This window comes from Sciurus carolinensis, chromosome 1 (assembly GCF_902686445.1).
Source record: "Sciurus carolinensis chromosome 1, mSciCar1.2, whole genome shotgun sequence".
Classification (NCBI taxonomy): Eukaryota; Metazoa; Chordata; class Mammalia; order Rodentia; family Sciuridae; genus Sciurus; species Sciurus carolinensis.
In genome coordinates, this window is record NC_062213.1 from 180170155 (window position 1) to 180192108 (window position 21954).

The 21954-nt window shown below is 38.6% G+C and overlaps 1 protein-coding gene across 15 annotated transcripts in view; it reads right to left on the reverse strand.

The window, feature by feature from the left end:
- Positions 1 to 21954, reverse strand: part of Macf1 (microtubule actin crosslinking factor 1) — a 336255-nt gene that overhangs the window by 150382 nt on the left and 163919 nt on the right. For all 15 annotated transcript variants that reach the window (XM_047537702.1, XM_047537610.1, XM_047537575.1 and 12 more), the window contains 17 exons: positions 17354 to 17520; positions 16451 to 16563; positions 16252 to 16358; positions 15598 to 15717; positions 15358 to 15453; positions 14606 to 14733; positions 14427 to 14520; positions 14073 to 14227; positions 13155 to 13431; positions 12032 to 12160; positions 11219 to 11296; positions 10344 to 10505; positions 8902 to 9006; positions 8125 to 8220; positions 6790 to 6915; positions 3874 to 4026; positions 2665 to 2819 (listed from right to left, as the gene is read on the reverse strand). In XM_047537702.1, the coding sequence (XP_047393658.1) occupies positions 2665 to 2819; positions 3874 to 4026; positions 6790 to 6915; positions 8125 to 8220; positions 8902 to 9006; positions 10344 to 10505; positions 11219 to 11296; positions 12032 to 12160; positions 13155 to 13431; positions 14073 to 14227; positions 14427 to 14520; positions 14606 to 14733; positions 15358 to 15453; positions 15598 to 15717; positions 16252 to 16358; positions 16451 to 16563; positions 17354 to 17520 (2261 nt within the window). The remainder of the gene's footprint in view (positions 1 to 2664; positions 2820 to 3873; positions 4027 to 6789; positions 6916 to 8124; positions 8221 to 8901; positions 9007 to 10343; positions 10506 to 11218; positions 11297 to 12031; positions 12161 to 13154; positions 13432 to 14072; positions 14228 to 14426; positions 14521 to 14605; positions 14734 to 15357; positions 15454 to 15597; positions 15718 to 16251; positions 16359 to 16450; positions 16564 to 17353; positions 17521 to 21954) is intronic.

Consider the following 21954-nt stretch of genomic DNA (forward strand, 5'->3'; position numbering starts at 1 on the left):
AAATTTCAGTAAAATTAAGGAAATATTCAAAGACAAGTAAAAATACAAGGAAAAAAACTGAAAACAAGAAAGCATTAGAGAATCAGCGCAGGAGGTTCAATATCTGAAAAATGGGAATTATTTTTGTTTTATTTTGTTTTTGGTACCAGGGATTGGACACAGGGTGGTTAACAACTGAGCCACATACCCAGCCCTTTTTTGTATTTTATTTAGAGACAGTGTCTCACTGAGTTGCTTAGGGCCTCACTAAGTTACTAAGGCTGGCTTTGAACTCATGATCCTCCTGTCTCAGCTTCCCGAGCTGTTGGGATTATAGGCATGTGCCATTGCACCCGGCCAAATGGGAGTTCTTGAAAGCAAGAACAGAGAAAACAAAACCAATAGAGAAAAAAATAATTAAAGAAAAAAAAAATTCCCAAGATCTCAAAGAAGAGTTTCCAGTTTATGTTCATTAGTTTGCTGAATGCGAAAAGACTCACCACCTATAGATTAGAAACAAATTTTTTCTTTTTTCTTTTTTTTTTTCAGTTTTTATTTTATTTTGAGATAGGGTCTTGTTATATTGCCCAGGCTTGACTCAAACTCAAGATCTTCCTGCCTTACCTCCTGAGGATTATAAATGCATGCCACCACAACCAGTTTTCCACAGATTAGAGCAAAAAGTCCAAAGCTTTCCCAGGAAATAAAGATTTCATTCAAAACATAGCGGTATCAAACTATTCTGAATAGTAATGGTGGTAGAGTATACATGATTATATTCATTTGTCAAAACTAGTAATTCTGCTGCTTACTACTGAATTTTATTGTTACATAAACCTTAAAAGAGGGGGGTATAAAAAATGAAAATGGCTCTGCACATCTCAGTCAGAATTCCTGAAGCATAATGAACAAACAAAAAAACCAATAAGGCAATGTTTTCAAAGTTCAGAGTGAAAATAATTTCCAAAAAATTATATAAATATGACCAATAATTATGAAGGAAGAAGAAAGGCAATTTCAGATGTGGGAGGACTCAAAAAATTGACCTCCCCTGCAGTCTTTCTCAGTTAGCTTCTGGAGAATGTACCCCACTCAGATAGGCAGTAAACCAGGATAATAAGACTTAGAGTCTAGGAATCAGTGGTCCAACACAGAGAGAGGTGAAGTGAATCTCCAAGTGAAGATGGAGTGAAATGCCAGAGGCAGTACTGAATTAGGCCTATAGAACAGATCCCAACTGGGAAAGGAAGAGAACATAAGCTAGAAGAGATGTTTCCAAGAGAAAATAGAAATGAAAAGGCCTGTGGTGTTTGGCCATATTAAAGAGTCTTTGGCAATAAAAGGGAAGACTTTGGCGATAAAACCATAATATGCAAAGAGACAAGTAAACAAACTAAAAAAAAAATAATGATTACCTTCCTCAAGGAAACAAAAAAGCAATATGAAAATTAAACAATTTATTCATACATACATACACTCACCAACTCATTTGTTCTTTCATTCAACAACCATTTACTGAGTACCTATTTTGTGTCAAAAATGGTTCCTGGATGCTAAAGATACAGAGGTAAACAAAACAAAAACCTCTAATTGGAGAGAGGCAATAACAAATATATAATCTGCTAGACAGTATTAACTGTTCTGAAGAACACTAAAGATAAAATGATAATGGGGACAGCAGTGACAAGGGCAATAAGATTAACCAAACGAAGTAAGGGAGGGAATTATGTAAACATATGAAGGAAGCAAGAAGTGCAAAAGTCCAGAGGCAAGAATATGCATGTTGTGTTTGAAAAACAGAAAAGAGCAGAGTGACCACAGGTGAGTACAAGCAAGGAGTAAGACGGGATAAGTTTAGAGAGGTGAGGCAGAACTGCTTCACCATGACCTGCTAGAGTACTCGATAGCTCACAATTACATTTGGAAGACAAGGAAAGGGGAAGTGTATAGAATGTGAGTGTTAATTTTTTAGAGTAAGAAGTTAATAGAGGGTTGGGATTGTGGCTCAGTGGTAGAGTGCTTGCCTCACATGTGTAAGGCAGTGGGTCTGATTCTTGGCACCATATACAAATAGATAAATAAAGATTCATCAATAACTAATAAAAATATTTTTTAAAAAAAGAAGTTAATAAAAATTTCCAAAGTTGAAAAAAAATCAGGAAATAGCAGAGAAAAATAATCACATTATTCAGAAATTTGGAGTTAAAACACAGAAAAATCTGCCAAAAGAATTTAAAATCAAACTCCTCAGTTCAAGTGATCCTCTTTTTCAGTCTCCCAAGTAGCTGGAACTATAGGGGTGAACCACTGTACCCAGCAAGTTTTTATCATAATAAGCTACATGGTATAATCCAACTTTCCAAACAATATACATATATTACTTTAATAGGACATAAATTAGCTGTCATTACAAAAATCAGTCCTCTGAGAATAAGTTGTTTATAACCAAAAATTCTTTTAAAAGGAAATATCACTGCATATACTTCAACCAAGCAAAAGGATTTACTGAAGATCTACTGTGGCTACAGTGTGAAACTTGATATTCCTAACGGGAGGTCTTCACTACAAAAACCTTTACAATTTGGTTGTTCTGTTCAAGATCACAAATGTGAGTTCATCCTTATATCAGTTTAGCCAAGTCAAAGAGCCAAGTGGTGGCACTGAGACACAGCTCAGCACAATTACCTGCTGGCCATCTCAATGGCATCCTTATTGGGTGGGGGGATGAGGAAGCAGACTGAGGGCACCATGGCCTCATTCCCGGTGGGGCTGATCACCTTCCATTTGGTCCGCTGAGAATTGTCTTCAAGTACACACTCATCATTCTTACAAATAGTGATCTGAGAGTCAAAGACACAAGTTATTGCTAATGGAGAAACCAATGGCCTATTATTACCTGGAATCTGATTCTAAGGCTATAAAATCCTGAAGAAAAATCTGCTTAAAAACTGCTTTTACTAGGCTCCTGATTTTATAAATCCACAACTCAACAAACAAATCAAGGGGAAAAAATGTTTATCAAATGCCTGTTATATGTCAAGTAACAGAGTATAGGAGAGTTATAAGGAGACTATAAGACTCCCAAGAGTAATCTCTGTACCTAACGTCCTTCAAGTAAAATTTAATGGAACATGAATAATCACCCAGCTTGGTTTGATACTTCATTCCCTTCCCTTTCTATCATTCCACCCAGACTCCTGAAAACATTTCAGCACTGTGGAATCCAATCTATCCCTTGAGAAAAAAGTAATCAACAGTATTATCCCTATTTTAGAGACAGTAATACTGAGACACAGAAAAACACAGTCCTACTCTTTCATTCTTTCTTTTGTATAACCAATCTTTACTGTCTGCTGAGATAAAATAACACAGTGGTAAGCAGACAAACATACTTGATATTCCACATATTCTGGTAGGGTAAAGAGTAACAATATTTTGTGACAAATACAAATTTTCCAGGAACAGTGTAAAGGATATGGCCCAATCTTGACTAGAAAGGTAATGTATGCAATGAGGAGACTGATACGACAACCTAAGTGAAAGAAACTCAGGAGCAGAAAGGACAGAAAGATATTACTTAAGAGATATTTATAACTAGGTATTGATTTGGTGATCCTGCTATCTATGGGAATAATCCCAGGAGTCACAAAGTCCACTTATATCAATTCTCTGGCAACTAGATGGATGATGCTGCCAATCACCAAGGGAGGTAACAGATCAAGATTGTAAGTTAAGGTCTTTATTTATATTTTTAATGATAGAGATTTGAGCATATTTAAATTCTAATTTTAACATTTCAATATCTTGATCTCTCCCTATAATCCAAATCCTAACTGAAGAGTTCCCTTCTCTCCTTCCCTCTGGGGCCCAGAGGTACCCTTTCCACCTACTCACCTCAATCTGCCGATAGTCACAAATGGCCTTCACAGAAATGGTGCTTTTTAGCACATGGTCTGGACTGCGTGGCTTTAGCTGAACAATGGTTTTTGATCTTCCAACAAGACTGGCAACTGAGTTCTTGGACTGTATAAGCTGCTCCTTTTCATCCTACAAAATGAGAAGAAAATCAAAAGGACATTATTGGTGCTAATCAGGGTCAGTAAGACAATAATGAAAACTTACTGCTCCACTCCCTAAGAGAATGTCATTTCTCAGTTAAGTAGGGATCCTTGATGGAGCCATCTTAGATAACAATTTAGACAAAGATAAAGAAAAAAGAAAATACTTCTGTCTTTTATCAAGTACTTTTGTACTCTAAATTTGTAGCTTTCTCCCTGTGCCCTTTTCAATGACCCAAAAGCCACATGCAAAAAACAAACAAACAAAAAAAACTTCTTGCTGCCAATAAGGTTATATAGCTAATAAAGGATTCCCCTAAATAAAGTTCAGAAAGTGTAGAAGTTAAAAACAATAATAATAATAACAACGATATCATTATTATTATTCATTTTCTCATCAGTAGAAACCAGTTCTTCCTTTTTTGCTTAGGAGAAGATAGAGTTATGCTATTTAAAAATTTTAAAATAATTCTATCTCCCAAGCTCTACTTCAAGTATTTCCTTTTTTCAAGCTGAAATAAGCTTTCTAGAGAAAGATCTTAGTTCTTCAACCAACGAATAAATACTGTTGGTGAAAGCATTATGATAAATGATTTAGGGTTTACCGTTTAGTATCTTGACATGCTGTATTCATGTAAATTTGATTGGTTTGGATGAAGTATCATGCAAAGTTGAAACTCTCAAACCTCTGCAAACCCAATTATCTTAAAAGCTAATGAACTTCTTGTCAACAAAATTGGTAGGCATCTATGACCAATTCCATTAGAGAGTAAATGATAACCTTTATCTATTAAGCAGGATGTTTCAAGCCCATTGTGAGGCATAAAAGTCCCCAAAAGAGGGCTTTCTTAGGATGGATGTAGATGTGATGAAAGAGTTAATAATGTTCAGAAATGTCATTTAAGAATTAAGAATATGCAGATAAAGAAAAAGAAATGCTTAAACAAACTACCTGTGCCTGTCCCCGGGAGCATGATTGGAAGAAATACAACTTTAACTTATTAGTTAAGAAAGAGGAATGGAATACATCAGGGAGACAGCCACACTTCCATACTTGAGAGCTGGTCTACCCATTCCAGTTTCCTTGCAATAAAGATGTCAATTTCTGTCTAACCCACAGCCAAACATCTCAAGCTCCAGAGATCAAGTGCTCAGCGTGGTAAAAGTTCTGAAAAGAACCAGAAGCCAGGACAGATGCTCCCGAACCTGACGGACAAGCTGAGGAGCAGACCCAGGTGACTCCATGCCCCGATGACGCCGCCAACCCGATGCCCCTGACCTGGAGAGGAGGGAACAGAGCAGCGACCCTCGAGAAGAGAAGATATGACAATTGCAGAGGAGTTACCCTATGACAGGAAGGTACTCTGTGGAAGGGAGGAGATAATAGCCAGGGATTATATTCCTCCTTTATATCTGCAGTACCTCCAAGAGACATTTTTAAAACAACAACTGAAAAGTCAGGCTTTTATCCTTCTTTACAAATTAATTAAATTAACATTTTATTTGCCCAAGTGAAGCACTGAATGTAAACCCATTCATAGGTTTACTACTATACTTGAAAACATTTTTTAAAAAATTGGGGCTGGGAATGAAGCTTAGTGGTAAAGTGCTTATCCAGCATGCTCAAAGCCTTGGGATCAAACCCCAGCACCACCACCAAACAAAACAGAACAAAAAAACTTCAACTGATGTTCACAAATGCCCAAATCTCACCCATAGAAACAAAACAAAAAAGCCATTTTAGTTTATTCTAGTTCTCTCATTTAGAATTTTTCTACTAAAATATGAGAATCCTTTAGCTTCTCACATAGGAAAAGTGATTTCCCTATTGCACACATATTTCTATCTTAATTTGAAATGTGATTTGAGCCCTGTCTTGCCAATTCTGTGTAATGCATTCAGTAAATATAAGTAGTTCTGCTACTGACTTTATAACCAGTACTCCTGATGGAATAATTCATTGAAAAAAATGAATATAAAATTGATTTGGATTAAACACTGGATGTAAAACTATTAAAAGTTAATATTGCTACATAAATAAATTGAACCAAAACTGCATACATCCAAATGGGATTTTAATGTTGGTCTTAATTAAAAGCAATTTTCTAACACCTCATCATTACACCAAAAGAAAATAACCAAGGAGAAAAATCTGTTTCAGGTCTATTTCCTTCTTTCTTTCTTTTTAATTCTCTTTTATGTAAGAGAGTAAAAACAGGTGCAGTGTGCATGCCTGTAATCCCAGCTACTCAGAAGGCTGAGGCAGAGGACTGCAAGTTCAAGGCCAGCCTGGGTAACTTAGTAGGACCTTGTCTCAGTGGTAAAGTGCCCTAAGTTCAATTCCCAGTACCAAAACAAGTATAAACAAACCAAACAACAAAAACCCACATCAAATTTGATACCTGGGATTCCCTTCACCCCTGCTACCCGTGCTCTGCACCGCATCCTTAGCTCTACCTATTGCATTAAAATAGAAATGATGCAAAGTATGAAGAGCACCGAGTGGCTCAGGGGAGGTAATTAGGCCTTCACTTCAGTGAGTACCCAAAGAAATCTCATTAGCAACTTCTCTAAGGAAAGAAAAGAAAAAGAAAAGAGAACAAAATTGATTCAACTCTATTTGAATGTGAACTAAACTGTATAACAAGAATGGACCCACTGCCCTGGAGCTTTCAAGGATATACATAGCAACAGCTGATAATGGTTTACTTGGTTTCTCAGAAGTAACCATCCCCACTGAGATAACACCCACCATGGAGTCCTGGAGCAGGTCCTCAAGACGGGATAAGCTGGTGTTGTGGTCACAGGAATATTTTCGTTTGATGGAATCTTGGAGGTTCCTCAAGAATGACTCCAGGTCTCGAGCATCACTGAAGAACTGTGGGAACATAAGAGAGTGGTCACTTGTGCTCAGTACCCCAGAATACCAAGATTAACTGAGAAAAAAATCCTACTATGCCAAGCTTAGCAAAGTTGATTACACTCTGTTGGACTAGTGATAGTTCATAACAAAGGCCACAGAAATACAAACAGGAGGGCTTAAACAACCATGTCAGTAAAATGTTGGTGATGACAGCAATAAAACCTACTAAGCCTGTTTCACCCTTCAGAAATTCATGCTTTTTCCTCTTGACTTCTGACAAGTAACAGCACTTGGCCCTGAGGTCTATTTCATGAAAGCCTATAGATCAAGTGATTCAATGGTTTAATTCATTTATATGATTACAAAATGGTCTGAGATTGTTTAACTTAGAGCAAAAATGGAGAAAACAGCTTATTTCCTCCTCTACCATCACATGAAAACAAGCAGTGTGCTCTTACGTTGTGATAGACTATGGGGTGGGAAGAGGGGTCCTAATAATTTATTACTTCTCTCTCTCTCATCAAGAGGCAGAATCTAAAAAAAAAAAAAAAAAAAAAAGAGGCAGAATCTATCTCCTTCCCTTAAAGCTGGGTGTGGTCATGTGACTTGCTTTGACAATGGCACATTAATAAATATAACAGTAGAAGAAAAAAGTGCTTGTGGCCAGGCACAGTGGTGCACATCTGTAAACCCAGCAGCTCAGGAGGAAGAGGCAGGAGGATCAAGAGTTCAAAGCCAGCCGTGGCAAAAGCGAGGCACTAAGCAACTCAGTGAGACCATGTCTCTAAATAAAATACAAAATAGGTCTGGAGATGTGGCTCAGTGGTCGAGTGTCCCTAAGTTCGATTCCTGGTATCCAAAAAAAAGAGTACTTCTGCACAGGGATTTGCTCTCTCTTGCTGTTTGTAGAACATAGATATTTTGTGAAGAAGGCTACTAGATGATAAAGACGTGGTTTTATACCCTGTCACCCCACCAACTGCCAGATACATGAGTGATGCCATTTGGGATCAACCAGTCACCTGCCTACTTGGGGAGTGCACACAGTCGTGTGTAGGACAGGCAAGAAGAGAATCACTTGGCTGAACCAGTCCAAACTGAGCTAATTAAATGACTGAGTAAGTTTTTTGGAGGTGGTTTATGCTGAAAAACTTATTTGATATAGATGTATTTTTAACTTCACCTTCATCACAGGTATGCACACTCATATCAAGTCCACCATACCTGAAAGTAAGCTGCATTCTCTTTCACATGCTGCTCAACACACAAGCACAGCTGCCTCATCCACTGCAACTGGGACTGAACAGCAGCACTGTATGCCTGCAATGACCAAGCACAGGGACAGAAGGGCATGAGTTTAGCAGGCTCAATATATATTTGTGATGCTCCTTCCAAATAAAACTCTGCTAATGACAGTGATGTCAACAGAAGCAGCATGGAGATACTTGACTGGCATCTGCTCAAAGCTTCCCATGAGAAAGAGGTTTGTCTTTTATCCAACAGGGTTTTGTGAAAAGGATGAAGCAAAGACCTCCTCCAAACTGAATCACAATTAAACAAACTGACCAGCAAAACCTAGGTATAAATAAAGCTCTCCTGGACTCTTCCACTGCTTCTCTACTAGGGCAAAGACATTAGGGTGGGGGTGCGGGGTAGGAAGGGGCAAATGGACAGTCAGTGTAGGTAATGAATTTAATTTCTTCAAATAAAATTGAGTGTATCTGGACAGTTATTTGAAGAAATAAAATCTGAGTCACTTTCCCCCATACAGTCAGGAGTAGATGTCTCTTATAATGTTTCTCTTAGTATTCTTAGACCATCAAAACTGTTTGCAGACTTTTGTGGACTATAAACAACCTGGAATGAAAAGGGAGACAATCCAAAACAAATGATCCCTGACACTTCCTCCAGGCTTTTCAGCAGAATAAACTCTCCAATTTGAATATTTTTATCACAACAACTTCTAAATATTTGACCTTCACACATTTTCAAATCACATACCTCCACAGTCTGCTTAGCTGGATGGTTCTCAAGTGACAGCAGTTCTGCTGTATCTTGTAGAGACCGAAACACATCCTGCTTCTCCTCCAATTCCATTGTTAACTCCTGAAAATTGAATTCAGTTTTATAATAAGTGTTACTAAGGGAGAGGGTACTAATAAAAAAAAAAAAAAGGGTCCCCTGCCCTACTTTGAGTCTACAACACAAGATTGGTGCCAAAATGAGATGCATAAACTGCACATGCTAGAGGATTTCGGAAAAAGTCCAAACACTGGATTCAGTGGGAAATGATTCACAAAGGACATGGGACCTGAGCCAGATTTGAGTAAAGCGGGAGAACACAATGGAGTGTGCATGTCAGCATCACATACTACAACAGGACACCCAGCGGAGCAATATTGCTGACCAGCTGGCTTTGCTCAGCCTACAAGGCCCTCCTGACACTAAATTCTACTAATACTACAGGACTCACTCTAAATGCCAGACTTTCTACAGACTCTTGCTGTCACTCATCTGTTCTCCCTGACACTTCTGGGGCACTTCTAACATGCCCACTTTAGCTTAATTCCAGTTCTCTCTAAGTTTATTGTATTACAGCACCCACTCTTTCCCCTTCACTTCATACGAATTCCGTGTTCTTCTCTAAACAGGAGAAGCCCACATTTTTTAAGAATCCTAAATTAATGGAATTAAAGTAATTAAAGTGAGGCCTAGTCAAAAAGCTTTCTATCTGTAGAGTTCAAAATCCTTAAAATCTCATATATGAAAATACTGAAAGTGGCAAAAAATAACTTTACTTATTTACTACATCTTTCATTGAAAAGAATAAAAAGCATTGTCCCACATGTTCAATGTTGAATTTTCCTGCCCATTTTGCAAAGATTAAGACCAAAGTGTTATTAGAAGAATTAATGAGAATTCAGAAATTTGTGGGAAGCCAAGAGTTTATCCCAATTAAATAATACTAAACCCTCTACAAAGTGCTTTGCCTAGATTAGTTTTATTAGTAAGTCTTATTCAACCTTTTACATAACCCTTTGAAGTGGCTTTTATCCCATTTTACAAAGGTCCAGAAAGAGTAAATGACTTACCCAAGGTCATATAGAGCTAGTTAGTGGAGAAATAAGAATTTGAATTTCGCTCTGCATCACTCCAAAGCCTCTAATTTTACCACAAAACTATACTGTTTTGGAAATGACTCAACTTGTGTACTGCTGCTGTACTCATCCAAGACACTGCCTTCTTAAATAAGTTCTCAACAAATTAATTCTGGGACCCTATTGCCCCTCTCCACATACATTTCTCACATGCATGGATGCATTGAGCAGGGTCCTATTTCTGTCAGAGTGCAGCTCCAGAAATCCAGGCACTCAGCAGACTAGCCCCCAGTCTCCTCTTGCTGTTGTTAAATAAACATGACAGGCCTGCTGTGCTAGACTCACAGAGAAGTAATTTTTCTTGGCTGAGATATTGGGATTGTTGTCACTCCAGTCATATGCTAGTTCCTCCTCCTCCTTCTCATTCAACCAGATCAATTCAGCTGTAGCTCTGGAGACAAATTTATGCAAGCTCTGAAGGTGTCTCATCCGGAAGCTAGAAGTCTCCTAGACAAAGCAAAGGTTATCAGATCAGACCGCCAGCTTCCACATCTGTAGAAGATAGCAGCACACTTAACATCCAAGGAAAGAAAAGCCCAGGAAATGAAGTTAACCTGCCCCACCTTCCTGGCCTTTCATTGCAGAGCTGGGATTGATCACAGGGCTTCACTTATGCTTGGCAAATACTCTACCACCAAGCCAAATCCCCTGACCTGAGACTGCTTTTTAATTTCTGGGTTGTTCTCCAAGAATTCAAGTTTTATACAAGTTTGGTATAAGACTCCCAGAGGTACTGCCAATCTTAGGCAGAAGACAGAACTCATAAAGCTTTTATGGGAGCTCCAGGGATCAAGAATGATCCTGAGCCTGTCCTATCCTGGGCTATCTTAATAGGCATGAGAAACACCAGATTCTCCTTCCTACCAATGTCAAACTTCTAATTTTTTTTTTTTTTTTTTTTGTCTCCAAGCATATATGGCCACTGCTTTGGTGAAGCACAGGTTCTACTTAAAATTTTCCAGAGCAGTGGTTTCTGACCCATTTAGAAAATGGAGAAAATGTTATAATACATATAAACAATCACACAGTAAATGATATAACCTAATAAACAAAAAACTTAAACAGAGCCAAACCCTGTGCTTTCTAATTAGGGAGGAGAATTGTTTGGCAGTAACCATATTTTCCATACTCTGACCCTAAGTCAGTCAGTCAAAACTCACCTTCAATTTACAATATTGTGTCTCCAATTTTCCAAGAGTTTCAACATAGCTGGTATGGAAATTCTGGGACATCTTTCCCTGATAAGAGAGGAATGAAAGAAAAAAATATTAGAGAAAGAAAGAGTAAACTATATGTGATGGTTTCAACTATGTAAATAATAACTCTGTATAGGTAAGAATTCACTGCTCTGTGAACACAAAAGCTTCAGCAACAAATATCTGGGTCACATATTATAACTTGGAGTAGCACTTACTGGACAAGAGCTCTGCAGGTAACCAAGCCTACAGACCTCACAATCCTGTGTTTCCAGCAATTTGGGGAGGTCTCTAAGCAAAATCTCTGTCAGATCACTCCCAAACTACAAAATTGCTTTTTGAAAGGAAGAGTGGAAATAAAAAAGGGAAGAATCATGAATGAGGGGGAGGAGAGACTGATGAACAATTTCTCCACACCAGCTTTCTACTGTAGGCACAAAGCGAAAGCAAAAGAACATGAATTTTTAGAGGAAGGAAGGTCTGTGTTTAAATATTGCTTCTGATACTTACTAATTCTGACCTTAGCTTCCGGTATCACTTTTTTTTTTTTAAAGTACAAAGGGATCAGTTAATAAAAATACCTTTCTCACAAGGCTATTTCAAAGGTTAACAGAGACATTTCATTTAATTTTTTTTCCAGAGTGCTATTATTCATCATTACCACTCTTTTCCAGAGCCCCTGTCTCCTTAGAGACAGCTGCATCATGCATACCATCCCACTACTTGCTCACCCTCATCCCTCTCACAATAATAATGTGAATTCTGAATGCTATGCACCTCATACAACCGGGCCTCTTTGACACTTGAGCCCAGTTCCTCTACACTAGTATGGATACGCTGCTGTGTTTCTAGCTGCAACTCCACACTAGGCAGGTCATTGCCCCATTCTGCCCGCTCCAGTTTCATCTGAAAAAGAAAAAATAGGTATGCTGTAATTTACTGCTGAACTGGCAGGAAAAGAAAATAATCAGAATCAATGTTTGGACAAAGTGGTTAGAGGTAGAAGATTGGGAGAAGAAAAAAAAAAAAAAAAGAAAGAAAAGGCATCTAAACCATCTCTATCATCCCATGGCATCCTACAGGAAACTATGCAATAATCAACCCCAAGGAGCTGGAAAAAGCCCTCTCACTAGTGATGGAGGCAACCTTCTCCAGCTGCATGCAAGAACATTCCTGAATCCGTCAGTCAGAAAGGGTCTTCGCAGGCTAAAAATTTAAATTTATAGTTTAGGCATTCCCTTTATGGCATCTCTTCATTTCACAATATGAATTGATATAAGAAAGAAATATCTGAGAATATTTAGGTTAGCTTCATCCATGACAACAACTATTAGCCAATGGAAGATAATTTTAAAACAGTGTGCTCTGGGGCACTTTTACTTACTGGTAAATGGGGAAATCTGTCATTTGGGGATGGGAAGAATTTAATAATGAAACAAAAGGGTTAAAAATACAAGGAAAATACTAAATTTTATACCATTATCCTAGAATAAAATATGTAGGGTCTCTCAAACTGTGGAACAAGCAACCTTGCTTAAACCTAAGAGTAAAGACAAACAACAAAAAAAGAAACTCCTCTGTCAAAGAGAAAATTGCAGAAACTATATCTGAGATTTACAGACACTGCAATTTTTCCCACAAGGTCCCATTAAAAGACACAGTTAGCTTAAGGGAACAGATTCCCAAAGGGCTTCAAATTAGAAAAGCCTATGCTATTCAGCACAGAATTGTGAGGATCCGCATTGACTCTACCCACTTAAGATTTAATGAGAAGGGATCTTAAATATAGATAGGACCAATAACTAAGGAAATCTGTACTGGAAACACAGATAAACTGATCTCTTATTTTAGATCAGCTACTGGATCCAGCAAACATTACTGCACTGTACAAGCTTTTTACCTGCATCTCTTCTACCCAAGATAGTAGTTCATACACAAATCGGAGATTGCCTTCATCTTCAGAGGAGGAGATAGACACAAGTTCAGCCCGAGTCATGGGCTTTCGGAACCAAGAGGTAGAAGAAGAATGGGTTGCCTTGGTTAAAGGTTCTGCTTTCAGATGAGTAGTGGTTAAAGTAGAAGGTGGAACCAATTCAAGTGAAGTGAAATGGCCCTTCCGGTATAGGTTTGTGCACTCTAGACGCAGGGTGACCAGCTCATCCTGTAGGCGCATGACCCTGAAACGCAAGATGAGAAAAAGGAGGGACTCAAATCTATAACACACTTAAAATAAAATCTTAACTATGCATTCGACAAAAATGTGGTAAAAATAAAGATGAGATCATAACATGAAAAGTGCTTTGAAAAAGTGTTATATGAATTTGAGGTGATGTTTCAATATTTTCATCTAGTTTGGAACTGTCTCCTAGGCAAATGCCAAAATACAGGGTTTACTGGGGGAAAGCAAACCAATACCTATTTGTACAGCTCCTGGAAGGTACAACAGAATGAACAATGGTTCACCATGCATCATTAGACAATCCTCATCCCCTCTGTGAGTCTGTTTCCTCCTCTATAAAATGAGTACATTAGATCACCAATATTTCTAAACCAGATGTCTGTCACTCCCATTCTGAAACAGGTAGGGATATAAAATGCCACAATGATTGCAGGAATCCTATGGGCACTCAGCAGGAGGAACCTGCAAAAAGGGGAAACTGTCCTCTATGTAAGAATGTTCCTGCTGAAAATATGTACATGTGATATCCCCACTGAGACACTGACCTCGCTAAGGTCCAAGTTATAAGATTCAATGCCTGGCTCTTGATCAGTAAGCCTCAGCAGTTAACAAGCCCTGTGTGAGGCCCTTGTTCCTCACCTAAAGGCCAGCTCTTCTAGCTGGTAGTAATTCTCATCCCGTAGGATCTGGAGATCCACCTGCAGCTGCCTGATGAGACCTTCACACTCCTGAATGTACATGATGACATCTGACTCACATTGTACTGGCTGTCCTGATTCCAGGTGAGCAGCATCCTGGGACAGAAAGGGAGAATAGGGTGAGATAACTTCACTGCTCTCACCTACTAGGACAGAGGGAGACAACGGGCCCAGTGTACTTCCAAGAAAAAGGAAGTAACAGCTGGATTCCACAAAAGTTAACTGTGACCATTAGAGCAGTGAGTAAGAAGGTAGAAACAGATGATATAAGAGATGGGACAAAACAGAGACTTACAGCCTGCAGTGTATTTTTAGCTAGTGTCAGTTTTTCTTCACAGTTCAAAGCACCATTCTGGATTTTGTTTGCAATTTGTAGCAGCAATTCTAGCCTAAAACGAGAAAAATCATAGTCCAGTGCAAGGTCTGAAGTAGCCCAGTAAGAACTGTCAGATCATCCCCATGCACTGGACCCACCTCTCTACAGCTGGTCGGAGGGATTTCTCCCGCTCCAGCATCTCAATGATGAGTTTTCCCCACTCTTCTTCCACATCATTTGGGTGATAACCTTGAGACAGTTTAATTCTGCCAAATTCAATCCACACCTGAAAAAGAATACTCTTCAGTCCAAAACCACAGCCATACCCTCAGGCCTATTTTCATTTGTTCTTTGCACTTCACTTCTTGCCTCTTTACCCAGTCACTCATTTTTCCCACTATCTAATATGGGAAAAAGATCAAATATTTAGTAGTACCTCACCTTGAGATGAGAAGAAAAAAAAAAAAAATCCCCTCTAAAATGTACAGTACACCTGCTCTATATCCTTCTATTCCTTCTATACTTTCTACAGATAGTCCCATCTTCTCAATATTCTCTATCTGGCAAGGTTAAATGCCAAGCCCATCTCTACCACTTCAAATTCTCCAGAAATCAAAATATGAATGGAAATCCCTTTTATTTTCATCCTAAGGAAAGATTTAGTTTCCCTCTCAGAAGCAGAATAACTCATTCCAAAACTCAAGATTTCTGAATAAATATATGACACTTTTCAGTTTAAAAAAAAAAGACAATTGATACTATCCCTTTACCACAAATTTTCAAGACCAGACTAAGGGTATTGTTACTAACACAGATTGGGCAGTGTACACAGGGAATCTGTTGAATCAGGAAGCAACAACAGTGCAAACCAACAAACCACAATGTCATAGCCAGCAATACGTTTCCTTACCTCTAATAATTTATATAATTCCTCAATTCTTCCTTTTTCTCTCTCCTTGGCCAGAATTTCTGTTTCTTTGAAGTGTATATATTGGTTATAAAGTGCCTACAAAATTAATATTTGGTGAATGGATGAAAGTAAGCAACAGGCCTGCTTCTCACAGCATCTCACCCAGAGCCAGCAGCAACAAGCTCTGAGATTCACACCCTAGAAAGAATTGATAAAAACAATTTAAGACCACGACTTTACCTTTAGTTCAACAGGGTTCTGGGGGAAAGATTTATCTGACATCAGAATCGTATGCTGTTTGATCCAGGGGATAAGTGAGTCCACTCGGCTCTGGTATTCTTGCCACCTGGAGTCCACTTCCTGTTGCCAGAAGGGAAACATCACATACCTGATTAGCAATCCAGAAAAAGCATAGGAGAAAGTAGCTCAAGCCACCCCAGACGATGTACAATCCTTTTCCTCTAATTGCCTAGGCAGCTGCTCAGTTTAATGCTCAGAGTCCCAGTTTCAAAGCTCCTCAAGGACTCTCAGGTGGCATTCAATTCCTGACATCAAAAAAGGCTACAAATCAGCTACTAAAAATATTTAGAAAAGATCCACGATATAACTAACCGAGCCGATATCAACAGCTGAGAAAACACTGACTTATCTTGAATTACAGCAGGGGACAAGAAGGACATTCTTGGCTGGCATTTAGTACCAAATGATCTATGCTGGATGATGCAAAATTAGTAATACGTAGGCTCATTCCCAGGGATCGAGGACAATGTGGATTCAAATGGCTCTGTATAAAAGTGCTCTGTATACAATGAGAACTTAACCAACACTGTGTAATCAATGTAGTCCACCCAAACAAATGAAAGTCAGAGGTACTTCAGGAGAATGTTCTTTTACCGTAGCACTGATCCCTTCTCCACCCTCAGGGACTTTAGGGAAGGCATCATAAATTGAAGACACATAAGTGATTACAGACTTTTCATCTGGAGATGGCACATCCACATCTGAAAGAATAGACAAGAAAGTTCTCAGAACAAAGGAACAGTGAATATATGCCAATATATATTGAACATACTCAAGTTCAAAAAACTCTCACCTTCTGCATCCAGCAACCGGGTGACTCCCAGTCTTTCTGCCACTTCAAAAGCCTGTTCCAGATTCTCTCGGTTACTTTGGATTTGTACCCTCTCCATATCTACCAGATCAGGTCTGTAAAAGTTCACCAAGGCACATGAAAGGCCACCATCTTACATATCACACATGAGTTCACACAAAGAAAACCTCTTAAAAGTTCCGAGAGCCAGAAATTTCTAACTCAGTGAGTTAGAGAGAAAGCAAGAGGTTTAGAAGGGTATTAATCCCATTTTTAATTATACGCCAGGTACCCAGAGTTCCCTAATTTTAAATTTACACAATAGCAGGTTCACTGCATTCATGGAAAAGGTATCACAAACTAGTACAAACTAAAAATTAGTGCATATTTATGATCACTAGAAGTTTAATAATTTTGATTCCTGTCTTCCTCATTCAGTCTTCAAACCACCTGCTCTTCCTCAACCACTCCAATCCAGTCCTCACTTTAGACCCTATGCACTTGTTCTTTCCTCCAATTGGAACACTCTGACCACACAGGTCTGCATGACTCACTCCCAATGTCCTGATCAAAGAGGCCATCTCTAACCACTTTTACCCAAAGTACCACAGTTGCTGTCACTTCCCTCTACTGTACTTGCCACTGTAGGACAGCATGTACTTGTTTCCTTAATGCCCATTCTCCCACTGCAGGGTAAGTTCCATGAGAGCAAAAATTTTTGCTCTCTTGTTCACTGTTATCTGTGCCCAGTGCCTAGAATAGTAGGAACCCAATAAAGACTCCTTTTCAAATGAATAAACAAATCAGAGCTGTAATTCTTGTTAAAGAGGGGAGATGGCATTATAACCAATTATAATGAGATGAGACAAAGTTCTTACAGGAGCACTAAGATTCCACTGTACTTACCTATATCGATGAATAAGTGCATTGAACATTTTCCCATCACTCCAGCAGGAAGAAAAGTTGGTGCACTTGATTCCTGTGTAACCAGCTGTCACCTTCTGAGTCCACAAAAGTAGCTTCTCCTTCGCTGACATGTCCCCTGATTCCCCACTAATATAGATGTCAGAGATCTGCCAAACGGTAGGACATGGAATAACTTAATATTAAGATGAAGCCTTTTAATCTTCTCTGCTCATAGAGGAAGAGGGAGATACAAGGTTGGCAGACATCTAGATACAACTCCAACATATATTTACCCTCTTTGATAGTCAAAGAAATGCAGATTAAAACCATGAGAAGTTATTTTTTTACCTATTAAACTAGGAGAGGTTTAATTGTAATGACATTAATCAGGATTGGTGAAAATGTCTACAATTGGATATTCTTACATACACACTGCCTCTAGTGAGAGTACAAGTTGCATAACTCCTGTGGATGTCAGCTTTGAATCGAGAGTTTTAAAGGATACATACAATTTGTTAGAAAATCCTCAGTGATATGTACAAAAAATTTATACAAGAATGTTCACCGAAACATTAAGAAGCAAACATGATACAGAAAAATGTTAGAAAGAGCTTAAACTCTAATGAGGGATCACTGGTTACATATTATATCACATAAACAGAAAAGAATTCTTTGTAGCACTTAAAAAAGGTATATTTTAAGAAAATTTAATGACATAGGAAAATGGTCACTGAATTTTATAAAAAGAAAAATACAAATAAAATAATAGTTAATCCTGATTTCATATAAAAGGTATGGAAAACATTTAAGTATATAGTCATATATATGCATACGCATGCATACACGTATGTGATACAGATACATACATGTATTTGAGTATAAATCCTAGGGAGACATAAAACAAATTAGTAACCATAGCTATCTTTTAGCAGTAGCATTACAGGTGATTTTTATATATCATGTATATATATTTGTAATAAGAAAAAAAGCTATTTGAAGAAATCTCCAAAATATAGCACAAGACCTACTTCAGAGAGACCAGAAAAATGTTCATGCCTCTGATTCTAGAAAGATCTGAGTTTGAATCCTAGCTTATTCAAATGCAAGCTCAGTTACCACATCTGTAAAGTGGAAATAATACTACCTGTTCAAGGGTGCTGTAATAATCAAATACATTACATATGAAAGCATTTAGTCCAAACTCAGGGTTATTATACCCAACAAATAGAGTCCCCTTCTCTCTTTCATGTATGGGTAATGGACATCCTTCAATTCTTACTTATTTCACTCCAACAGCACTGACGGTCTGTGTCATCATTTAACTGTTATTTTGCACTGCTAGTTATTATTTCACATGTATAATCATATCTCCCCAAAACTATAGATTTCCTGAGGGGTTGGTACCACATCTTAACCACAGAGCTATCTAAAACCAAACAGTAGTCCCTATGAGGGATGTCTCCTCACGACTGGATGTATTCAAGCAGCAGACAGGATACTATGCAAGAAACAGTCCCAACTCTGAGACCCTGATCATGGTCCTTCTGAATTACTGCCCATTCACTTAGTGTTGTACTGATCATATGGGGAACTTAATATGTTTTAATTAACACTCGTTTGCTTTATAAACAGAATAGTAAATATAAGCAAATAAAAGTGTCTGGGCACAAAACCTACCTAGAATCCAGAGTGAGTTTAATTTTTTGACAGCAAACAGAGAATTCAAAGCAGTGTGTAAAGTCAAACAAGTTTAGACTAATGTTTAAAATAGTGTCACCCCTGGAGTGAGACTATAAATAATAATTTTATTTCCTTTCTATTTTTTCTTTTGACTTCAAATAATGAGTACACTTTACTTTTATATTAAAAACTACAAAATAATCTTGATTAACAAGAAAAAGTACAAGTCTTTCAATCAGATATGCTCCTGGAAGGAAGCATTTAAGAGGAACATGACCTCAAGAAAATCATTTAAGCCTCCTGTACTCTTTTCCCCTCATATTTATTATAGGATAACTTTCTCATAGGGTTCTTAAATGAATTAAATAAGATAGTGCAGGTATTGCCTGAACAACACATATTTCTTCCCCTCATAATTAAACAACATAACCATCAACTTTAGGTCACCATGGTTAGGCAGGGAAGGGACGAGCATGTCAACATCTTGTCTCTTAACTGTCTCTGTCAGTACCACAGAGGAGCAGAACCTCTGTGGTCAGAAAAATGGGACAATCAACAATAAGACACCTCCAAGTGCTCAATCCTAAATTTACAAGCTCAACTCATAATAAATGAGACTATATATCAGGAAAAGATATAAGAAATCCTCAACTTACAATGGTTCTACTTATTTTTCAACTACAATGGTGTAAAAAAGCATATTCACACAACTATTTTGTTTTTCATTCTCAGTATAGTATTAAGTATTTTATTGCAAAAGAGACTTAGCATTATGTTAGATGATTTTGCCCAACTGTAGGCTAATGTAAGTGTTCTGAACAGTATAAGGTAAGGCTAAGCTGTGATGTTTGGTAGGTTTACATGAATTAAATGCATTTTCAACTTAAAATGTTTTCAATTTATGATTGGTTTATCACAATGTAACCTCATCATAAGTCAAGGAATACCTGTATTTTAAAAACAGGTAAAACAGTGGCTGGTTGTAGTGGCACATGTTCGTAATCACAGCAACTCAGGAGGCTGAGGCAGGATTGCAAGGCCCTAAGCAATTTAGTGGCCCTAGGCAACTTAGCGAGACCCTGTCTCTAAATAAAATATAAAAAGAGCTGGGGATGTGACTCAGTGGTTAAGCACCCCTGGGTTCAATTCCCAGTACAGGGAGGAGGGGACCAGGAAAAACAGACCAGAAACTTTAAAACAATATTTATTGAGTATAAAAGAAAACTGCAGACTACTAAATGTTGCTGAAGATGTCTGAAGACAGATGGTAAGAATAGTAGAGTATGGGGAATGTGCATGGCATCTAGAAAATGAAACCAGGAAGTATGGCCGCAACTGGGAAGATGAAATGGTGCCCTAATAAGCAGATTCAAAGGCAGAGGGTTCTCATGCCCTCAAGAGGTACGTTCCTACAGTAGAAATCATGCTATCACACTTTGATGATGCCAGCTATTAAGATCATCCTGCAAATCAGTCCTCCACCTATCACCTCTCTGTTCTGACTCCAGGTTCACCTGACAATCTTCAAATTACTATTTGTTTCCCACATAGATACCCTAAAGCAATAAAGTGTACTGAGTAGTTAATACAAATACTCAGGATTGGCAGTTAAAACTCACTTTGTAAATGAATTAATGCACATCAATGTCTCACAAGTGTGATCAGCATGAATTAATTCCATAAAATTCAATCAATTCTAAGAACATTATGGGGGGGAAAAGTCATGCTAAGGACCCAATAATGCTCATGGTGCCCAAGCCATCATCCTTTGAGCCCAGTATAAACAGTACTTCCTACTTCCAATTCTATTACTGTTCCCCCTAACATTTCTAGCTGCCTATTTTAACGGCTAAAAGCCATCCATGCTAGCTGTTTCATGAACATATTAAGAAGGCAAAACATTGTTGGGAACAGGAAATAGATTTGGTGATGTAAAAATGGATAGAATTTCAATAAGAAAAAAGAGATCTGAATATTTGGGCTCTTTACCAAAAACAAAAAGTATAGTTAGTTAACTGATATTGTATTTCTGGTATAACCACACCTAACCTCTCTGATGACATCTCCTACCTGTCAATTACAGTGTTTTTGTTTATTGCACTGAAACTACTTCTATGAATAGTTTTACTTCAGATTTTCAACACAGCTATAATGAGACAGGGAAATATTTAGCTCTCTCAAGGAAAAGAAAGATACTCTAGAGATCCAAGATGGCGGACTAGAGGGAGGCTGCATTCCTTGTTGCTTCGTAACTCCGGTTTCAAGCAGAGGATATCTGTTTCTTGGTGAGACAGTTTTTGCTGCTTATCAATCCCCTGGTGTTTACCCCATTTGTCTACTGTGATCACCTGCAGTCTGCCAGCATATCACACCTTTTTTGAGTGCAGACTGCTCACTGGCAGGCGCCTATCATCCACCATTTGCCTGTCTCTTGCCTATCCATCACCTGCCTTACACCTATCTATCACCCAACGCACGAGGTTCACCTCCCGATCATCCGAGGACAGTGAGCAAACTGATCGCCAACTGCCAGTGGAGCGCCAGTTGCCTGCTCTTGCCTGGAAGTTCGCTGTGACAGTACCTGCAGATTTGATTACACGTGGCTGCCGCCATTTTGAGACGACAGCCAAGCGCTGTAGAACCCCTGGCCGGACTGACTGAGCCCCTTCTCCAGGATCCCTCAGCCCGACCAATCACTCCCTGCCTCTGGGGACCTCACATCGACTGACTGCTCCCTGCCACCAGGACCCACAGACCAACTGACTGCGCCCTATCACCGGGACCCCAGACCAACTGATTGCACCCAGCCTCCAGGATCCCACAACCATACCAAAAACATCTGACCTCCAAGACCCCTGCCAGACCAACAGCATCCCAACTCCAGGACCTCCAGCTGACCATGTCCACACCCTGAGCTGCAG